Raw genomic sequence first — 9,605 nt, 5'->3', positions numbered from 1 at the left:
CAGACCACTGCGTACATTGTGAAGTGTTATAGCATCAAGACAGTTCCCTGCAGCAGGTTCGGTATTCACTGCCCAAAAGCTTCAGAGCTGCTTGTGAGGTCCTGTGAGACCAGGCCGGAGTGCCCATAACCCTTTGCAGCAAATAATGGAAGAGCAGGCCAGGCCAGAACAAGCCCTGCTGCTGAAGGAGGATGCCAGTGGAAGTGAGGAGGCCTGGGCAACTGGGGCGGGCTCTTTACGCCTCCACCAATCTCAGCTGCTGGACCCAGAAAGGTCAGAGCAAGAGAAATACTTTCCATTGCTCAACACAGTCCCCAACATTGGCTGGTGTTCCCGTTAAGCCAGACAGCTCCAGCAGAGTGCAACAGCTTCAATCTCCACAGAGCCCCCACCCCCCAGGCCCACAAAATCCTACGGCCCTGAGCAATATGACACCAAGGCGGGGGGGAGTGCAAAGACCAGGTGAGGGAGGGGCCGTGCTCCCTCTGTAAGGAATACAGAGGGGTACGTCTGGATACATGAGGCCAGGAGAACGATCTCACTGGTTCCTGCCGGGCAGGCATGGTGGAAAGACCTGTTCTAGGACCATGATAATGGCGGTCCACATGGAAGAACTATTTGCCTTTCAGGCACCTGGTGTCCCACTAGCAGCTTTCTCTTGCTCTGAGAACCCATCGCCTGCAAGGGGCGGAGATCGTGATTCAAAGATTACACTTGGGTAAAAGTGGACATTTAATGGGTTGACCACCTACAATTAATGCCCCTAACAAACCAAACACCCCAAGCTCACAATAAAGGAAGCCATCTCTGGCCTCGCTCTTGGGAGTTTGCAACTGGGCGCCCAGCCCAGGTGTGCACAAATGCATTGTTTCCTCTCAGGGCCCCAGCCCCTTTGAAGGGGGGGCTTCTCTTTACCCTCCTGCTGCTGCTAAGTGCAGCCATGACATGCCTTCTACTCACAAGGGAACATGCTTGGCCCCTCTGCCCCCATCTACTCTCACCAACAGGAGCTGCCAAAGGTTCCCAGAGAAGCATCCAAATACCTGTGCATGATCCAAAACACTCCTCTGCCTGGGGAAGGCTGGTGTTTTATGAACAGTGGGGGGCAGGGCGAAGTGGTCAGGTGAATTCCTGCTGCTGTCTCTTGACCTCTCTTGGAGGTCAGCCAGCTTTCAGGGCTCTGGCTCCAAGATCCAGGGCTCAATTTCTCTAGTAACTGGCAGCACGGGCTCCCTTCCGAGATCAGGTCAGAGTTCTGGAAAAGCTGGCCATCTCCACAACGCAACAGATCTGCTGCTTGGGAAGCCTCAGGGGCAACTGATTCTGCATTTCTCTTTTAAGGAGGCTCCAGTTTTGATGCAGAGGATTAGAATCCATCGGCTCTGACTTCTGTGCTCTCCAAACAAAACGGGGTAGCGGGGGAGGAGACGCATCATCCAAGCTTGATCAGATTTGATTGCACCTGTTCAGAAACCATTCCAGTCAATGCATAGAAGAGATCGGACCACACTTTTGACCTATGCGGTTCAGGAGCAAAAGGAAAAGTGGTTCTGCCTCCCTGCTCTAAAGTGTCTGCTTGGTCTCAAAAGTTCCTGTTCACATATTGAGGTCCGAGTTCTTCCTGGTCCCCAAACGAAAATGGTTTTTTTTAAAAAAAAGCGTGATGCCTTCGGTCAGCAAAAGTTTACAAAAAGAAAGTCGTGAAATATCTCATGCCCTCCCCCCACCCACCCCTGTAAAACTTCATTGGTTTCCTGGCACGCAACGTTACACAGCAGAGTTTGCACCTCAAGAAGCACAGCTGATAAAATATACACACACAGATCTATCATTTCACATTTGGAAGCCACATTCCCCAGATGCTTCCATTCTCCTCGGAGTGAGAAAAAAAAGAGAGAGAGAGAAATCAGTATGTTAAAAAAAAACACCAGCCACCACGTCCCCCGCAAAACCTTCGTTGCCAGCATCAGGAGAACCCAGATTCCGCAGAACCAAGGCAGAGGAAGGGCTTTTGCTCTCTGCAGAATGTCGCCCCGCCTCTCCGCCGCCTCCCCTCTTACATTCTCCAGTTCCAATGTCAGGAAGCTGAGCAAGCTTCGTTTCCGTTGAGAAAGTAAAAGATCAATAAATTAGAGTGTATCTGAAAGTGCTGCCTTGTCCTAAGGGGCACCGGGGAGGAGGGAGGGGGGGAGGGAGGGAGGAAAAGAATCCATCCATCACGCGGTGCTTTCCCACTCTCCTCGAGACTCTGCTGAGCCGTTGACCACCTTCTTCACTTTCTTCATGCCCTCCATGACACCTGTAGTCGTCACCCTAAAAGGGAGAAAAAGAGACTGTGTTCAGAACCAACCGTGCAGTTTCAGCACCACCGGCGCAGCCTGCAAGGGGTCGCAGAAAGAAGAGGAAGAGTTGTAGGAAGCTATGGAAAGGCCAGAAGAAATTAACCCCATAGAGCAGTGGTGGCGAACCTATGGCATGGGTGCCAGAGGTGGCACTCAGAGCCCTCTCTGTGGGCACGCGCAGAGTCCCCCTTGTCCCACATATCTAGGCTGGCCTGGGCCACTGGGCTCAATCATTAGCATTAAACCTAAGACCTCGTTTTGGGGAGGCAGTGTAGGTTACCCTGTTAAGCGCTGTTAAACCCCACTGATTTTCATGCAAAGAACTAAAGCGCAATCCTTTACCTGGGAGTAAGCTCGGTTGCTGGCTATGGGGCTTGCTTCTGAGTAAACCCTCCTAGGGTCGTGATTCATCTGTTGGAAGAGTTGCACGGGGGCTTCAAAGCCACCGACTGCCACCAAGCTTACTCCCGAGTAACGCACGGCTCAGAGCCAACCGTTTTTTCTAAACTAAAACCTCAGTATTCAGGTTAAATTGCCGTGTTGGCACTTTGCAATAAATAAGTGGGTTATGGGTTGCAGTTTGGGCACTCGGTCTCGAAAAGGTTCGCCACCACTGCCATAGAGCAGTTAAAACTCCAGAACATTTATAGCGCACTCTTCTAGGAACCCGAAGAGATTGAGAAGTCTGACAGATGTCTGTTAAAATATATTAAATTTACATTTTTGTACTGTACTTAACTCTTGTCAATAGAAAATTGTACATAAAAATTTACGTCAATCGCTAAAAACACATGTAAAACATCCTAAAATATAGTACAGATAACCACAAGATTTGTGGGTAATAACAGAAAATATCCCAAAATATACCCCCAAATGACCTGATGTGTTTTGATCCCACTGGATTTTCTTCAGAAGTCAGTAAGTAACCCACACATATACAGAACTTACACCCACAGATAAAATCTTATTTACATTAGATTTTGGTCCTACAAAAAAAAACAGAAACAACCAAGTATTAAACATAATAAAATTAAATTAATTTCCCCCTGGGGAATGTTTTGCTTCTTCACCAGAACGGTATGAAAAAGAAATGCAAAAAGGCCCCTGGTTTCCTGGAGGAGCTAAAGCAGGGAAATCCAAGGGCTGCTGTACCGACATCGGCGTTTCCTTCTATCACATGTTCACAGAAGTGCCCTCTTTTCTTTCTCTTGTGGCTTTCAGATTTCTAGGTAGTCACAATCAAAGGTTTTAAGATGCTCAAATTGTTGGGCCTTTCCCAGCTCTGCCCGGTGGCCTTCGGTCTTTAAATGGTATCAGGAGAGTAAGATGCTCGACTGAAATGACAGGTATAAAATGAAAGTCCTTCCAGGCTGAGCAAGTTGTAGCACTTAGCACAGTGATGGCGAATCTATGGCATGGGTGCCAGAGGTGGCACTCAGAGCCCTCTCTGTGGGTACATACACACAGTCAGGTGGGGGGGTGGAAAATCACACACACACACACACACACACACACACCCCTAGGCTGGCCTGGGCCACTGAGCACGATGTGCACGCACCTCTGTGAGTAGGGAGGACTCGGCTGGCGGGCCTGGTGCCTGTGCTCCAGGTGGCTGCTGCCCGGGGGGGGTGGGGGGGTGCAGAGATGCTAGAGAGGCACAGAGCGGTGCGCGCGGGACTTGCTGGAGGCTAGAGCAGGCTGGGCCCTGCTCGAACAGGTGGGGCAGAGGAAGAGGGAGTCAACCGGTTTTTTCTAAACTAAAACCTCAGTATTCAGGTTAAATTGCCGGGTTGGCACTTTGTGATAAATAAATGGGGTTTCGGTTGCAATTTGGGCACTCGATCTCAAAAAGGTTCGCCATCACTGACTTAGCAGCAGCACTTCGCCAATTCAAGATTGCATCAGGTGGACCTGCGGGTGCCTCAGTTTTAACGGCCCAGCCACACAGGCCTTGGCTTGTTTTCCTTCTGTGCAACACAGTCACGTTTAAGCTCTCCTCTGTTGGGTGAAGGAGTCTTCCTCTGATGCAAGAGCATCTTCTGCCACTGGCTCTTCTGCTGAAGGAAGGCTTGAAGATTGGTAAACGGCAGGCATGCCTTGAAACCTGTCTCCTGGCCCACTTCAAAGCTGCCTTTGATCCTGACAGGTGTATCTACTGTGACTGGCATCAGCTCTGCAGGGGCTCAGGCAGAGAAAGGTCTTGTCGTGAGCCAGTCCCTGGACACAGAGGGCTCTGCCGTGCAGCCTGACGACATGGTGGAGGGGCAAGCGGCAGAGCCAGCTCCAGGTCCTTCCCTACGAGCCAGAGAAGAGCCTGATGCCATGCAGCTGGGAGAGCCACCAGGAATCTCAGAGGAGACCAGGAACAAGTCAACTGCGCAAAGGAGACTGAGGCTACAGTGACAGGGTACAAAGAGAAGGGCTCACATTGCGCTACCCTGTTTCCCCGAATATAAGACATCCCCTGAAAATAAGACGTAGTAGAGGTTTTGCTGAAGCGCGAAATATAAGGCATCCCCCGAAAGTAAGACGTAGCAAAGTTTTTGTTTGGAAGCACGCCCGACGAACAGAACACAGAAAAATAAGACATCCCCTGATAATAAGACATAGCGCATCTTTGGGAGCAAAAATTAATATAAGACACTGTCTTATTTTAAGGGAAACACGGTAGGTATGGCAGAAGGCTCTGCGAGATGGGGGTATCTGCATCTGAGGAGGACAGAGTCCTTGCAGGATCCCAGCCTCAGTCACCAGAACTCCTCCTATAAACTCTGCCTTGGGCTTGTGTCTGCCTGGATGCAGCGAGTGGACTTCCTGGTAAGCTCCACGGGCCTCTGGCTCTCAGCCTGCCTGCCTGTGGGCTGCCTTGACCACCACGCCTGTGCCTGCTGCCTGCCCAGACTGGGTGACCACGCCTCACATGCGGCCTGCTTTGACTCTGGCTTGCCCGGTCACACTCTAGCTCCCGCCCGCCTGCCTGCCTTTCACATTACCCACTACCTGACTTTTCTAAGTGGCGAAGCCAGGGACCGAATCGAGGTCAAAGAGCAAGAGATCCCACCTAATCAAGAAACCCACTGGCTTCCTCTGAAAAGTCAAGCAAAGCGATCGATCACCAAACTGAGAAGTACTCTGGCATTTGAATATGCTGCTTCTCTGCTGCACTCGTCATGTCTTCTGACCAAACTCCACATTTTTTTGGACTCTGACAAGGTGCAACCAGGTTCATCTACCTTTAAAAAAAACCAAAACATTGACACACAGCAATTTAAAGTCACACAATTTAAGAACCGGCTGCTGTAGGTTTTCCAGGCTGTGGTCTGGACGTTTTCGCTCCTTACATTTCACCTGCAGCTAAAGACATGAATGAAACATTAGCAGCTAAAACTGTTAGACCAAGGCCATATAGCAGCAGCAGCAGCAGCAAGAAGAAGAGTTGGATTTATATCCCCCCTTTCTTTCCTATTAGGAGACTCAAAGGGGCGTACAAATGCCTTTCCCTCCTACCCCCCACAAACATCCTGTGAGGTAGGTGGGGCTGGGAGAGCTCCAACGAACTGTGACTAGCCTAAGGTCACCCAGCTGGTGTGCGTTGGAGTGCACAAGCTAATCTGGTTCACCAGATAAGCCTCCACAGCTCAAATGGCAGAGTGGGGGATCAAACCCGGTTCTCCAGATTAGAGTGCATCTGCTCTTAACCACTACCCCACGCTGGCTCTCACAACAGCCAGGGGATCCCAGCCAAGAAAGCCTTTGACAATACAAATTTAAGAACTATTCAGTGCATTAAAGCCAATGCTATTCCCCACCATTCTCTCTGGCCTCCAAGGGTCTGATGCAGGCAGATGGGCCTTGCATCCTTTTTGGATTATACCCGATTACTGGAAGCTGCTCTGAATGCACACAGAACTGGGCTTCAAATGTTTTAATTTCATGCTACACTTTTAAGTTACGCTGTGCGGTCAGTAAGGCAGAGAGGCTGGCTCAAAATGAAGCCGCAACGGTGAAGTGCAGTGGTCAGGGCGGCAGACGAGAACCTGGGCTGACCCAAGTCCAAATCTCCTCTTCTACCATGGAAGTTCGCTGGGTGACTTTGGGTCTGTCACAAACCCTGCTGCCTGCCCTGCCCTGGCCTTCTTCACAGGGTGGCTGTTGCAAAAAAAAAGAAAAAAAGAATGAGGGGAGACCCATGTTCTAAAAGCCATTTTGAATCCTAGTGAGGGAGAAAAGTGAGGTACAACTGAGTGAATGCAAATAAATGCTTTCCTGTATTTGTCAAAGGCTCTCCAAGCTGGCATCCCTGGGGTGTGGTGGGGTTTCCGGGCTGTATGGCCGTGTTCCAGTAGCATTTTCTCTTGACGTTTCGACTGCATCTGGGGCTGGCATCTTTAGAGGATCTGATCCTTTGAAGATGCCAGCCACAGATGCAGATGAAACATCAGGAGAAAATGCTACTGGAACACGGCCATACAGCCTGGAAACCCCACAATGCCCCCAAATGCTTTCCTGATGGAGTGGGGATTGGAGCCCACCTTCCCGCCGCAACCTTGACCTGGTCTTCAAACTTTGGTAAGTCTGTTCTGCCATCAACACTGCCTTCTGCACAGCCCTGAACAATTTTTTTTCAGACTGGGGGGCGGGGGGGGGGCAGAATTGGACTCAACGCTGCTTGCAAAACCAGCTTCTTACAAGAGCAGGAATTACAAAAAGCAAAGATCAGCAGGCCACATTCTAGAACGGGCACCACATTCCACACCAGCACAGCCTCCTCACTGGCATGCTGAATGCCACGCAACCAGAGGAGGACTCTGTATATTGTAAGTGTTTGCTCCATTAAATCAGCAGGGAGGACCCCGCACGCTATCTTCCGAGCTGGGCTCGCAGCTTTCCAAGCCTGTTTTAAGACCCACACCGGCATCAGTGACACTTGAGTGGAAACATGTTTTGACACGAAAAGGCACACTCAATCAAAACAGCACTCAATCTCGGTTTGGTTCACAACAGAGGAGAAAAATCGCTTGCCAAATTGGAAGGGGTGGAAAGACTGGGGGGAGGAAAATTATCTCACCCTCCTTACATTTGTGAGCTGAGAGGGCATGCATAATCAAAACGTGTAACTACTTGAAGATGTTAAAGTAGAAAGGGCAGTTAAAATTTTTATAAAGCCTCTAGCAGGCTCAGCGGGGTTGGGGGGTGGGGGTGTAGGAGGAGAAAAGAGAAAGAGGAATGAGTAATTATCAACCAGACTGAAATGGCCTGTAACTTCAAAGGAACATTTAATAGTGTCGGGAAATTCAACGGTCATATTACAGTTTTGTTCAACCATTAGCTGAATATTAAGCGGTTCAGTTGCTGAAGGTAAGTTAACTCATGTATCAAGGTTTGACTGCAAGACAAAAAAAAAGAGGTAATTTGCAAACCTTATGCCAGGCACTTAAGGACAAGAGGGGCCAAAGCAGCAAGAGGACAAGAGGGGCCAAAGCAGGCTCCCCCTGAGCCCTCTGGGGGAGGGCGGTTTAAGTTTTGGAACACAATACTCCTGACCTCACGATTGTGGAAAAAAAGAAAGTGTGGATAGTTGATGTTGCAATTCCTGGTGACAGCAGAATTGATGAGAAGCAACTGGAAAAACTTACACGATACGAGGATTTAAGGATTGAATTACAAAGACTCTGGCACAAACCAGTAAAGGTGGTCCCAGTGGTGATCGGCACACTGAGTGCAGTGCCTAAAGACCTTGGATGGCACTTAGAAACAATTGGCGCTGACAAAATCACCATATGTCAGCTGCAAAAGGCCACCCTACTCGGCTCTGCACGCATTATTCGTCGATACATCACACAGTCCTAGATGCTTGGGAAGTGTCCGACGTGTGATATAATACAAAATCCAGCATATTGATCTTGTTTGCTGTGTATAACTGTTTTTGTATCAATATTATAATAATAATAATAACAACAACAACAATAATTCAGAGTGCCTATGAGGGGGCTGTGCCCTATCCCCCTGGCCCAAATGGCAAATAGGGGGCTTCAAAAGCAGGTGACATGGGGCAGAGAACCCCTTTGGCCTAATTCATCGCATCGTGGCAACATGGAAGCCACCGAAGAACAGCTTCTATATGCCAGTGGGGAGGCATATTAAGGATAAAGCTCACATGATTCCGCCAGGAAGGGCCATGCGGCGTGCTAACTTACTCCTGTGATTGGCTATGCTGGTAATTGAAAGGGACTGCTGCAGTCGATGCAGTGACCCCACAATGTGATTTTGGCACAGGCGAGTTGGTGCATACGTGACAGGGGTTTCACCAATTCATTCTGCATTTTTACTATTCTGCATAAGCTCTGCATCGCACTCAGAATGAGCTCCAGCTGAGAGCTCCCCTTCTCCCAGTTAAGGACCCAGAGGGCGAGCAGGAAGCAGCCAGGTGCCCTCCTGTTGTGCCGACACCAAATCCCACTCCTGTGGGACAAGGAAGGAGCTCTGCGGGCTCCCCTTTGATTACTGGAAGCCAAAAGGAATCAAAGACGGCAGCATCATTGCAACTGTGCAGCTCTGGCTTAAGCTGAAATCTGGGTGAAATCCTAACAGATTCCTTAAAGGCCCAACTAGTTTGGCATCCCAGTCCCAACAGTGGTCAGCCACACGCTTCCACAAGTGTGACAAAGGAGCAAAAGGCCACAGTTACTATTATTCCAAAATTAATGGCTGCTAAAACAGGAGCTTCCGTTTCATTTTCAGAGCCGATCCCCAATTCCACCTAAGTGTGTTTAGTCCACTTTTAAAGATACGTATTGAAGCAAACTGACAGGGTCCTTTGTGACCTCAGATCTCAGAAATGAAGCCGGACGCCCTGGGCCACTATCCAGAGGCAGTCCATAGCAAATAACCTCTGGCTTCACCTGGATGGCCCTGGCTAGTCCAATCTCATCAGATCTCAGGAGCTAAGCAAGGTCAGCCCTGGTTGGTATTTGGAAGGGAGACCACCGAGGAACGATCTAGGTCCGTGGTGGCAAACCTTTGACACTCCATATGTTATGGACTACAATTCCCATCAGCCCCTGCCAGCATGGCCAATAGTTAATGGGAATTGTAGTCCATAACATCTGGAGTGCCAAAGATTCACCACCACAGACCTAGATTGTTCCTCACAGGAAGGCCAGAATGGCAAACCACCTCTGTTCATCTCTTCCCTTGAAAACCATACGGGGCACTTCCTACCACAACCATCGGACCAAATTATGTGACCCCACCCCACCCCCA

The 9,605-nt window shown here is 49.6% G+C and overlaps 1 protein-coding gene across 1 annotated transcript in view; it reads right to left on the bottom strand.

The window, feature by feature from the left end:
• Positions 1 to 719: 719 nt before the first annotated feature.
• The window catches only part of GPR107 (G protein-coupled receptor 107), a 78,103-nt gene continuing 69,217 nt past the window's right edge, over positions 720 to 9,605 (bottom strand). Inside the window, exon 18 of the mRNA XM_048513210.1 lies at positions 720 to 2,313. Coding sequence (XP_048369167.1) covers positions 2,217 to 2,313 — 97 coding nt within the window. The 3' untranslated portion in view covers positions 720 to 2,216. The remainder of the gene's footprint in view (positions 2,314 to 9,605) is intronic.

This window comes from Sphaerodactylus townsendi, linkage group LG12 (genome assembly GCF_021028975.2).
Source record: "Sphaerodactylus townsendi isolate TG3544 linkage group LG12, MPM_Stown_v2.3, whole genome shotgun sequence".
Lineage (NCBI taxonomy): Eukaryota > Metazoa > Chordata > Lepidosauria > Squamata > Sphaerodactylidae > Sphaerodactylus > Sphaerodactylus townsendi.
The sequence above is the reverse complement of the archived record's forward strand: the minus strand, read 5'-3'. Positions and strand labels throughout refer to the sequence as shown.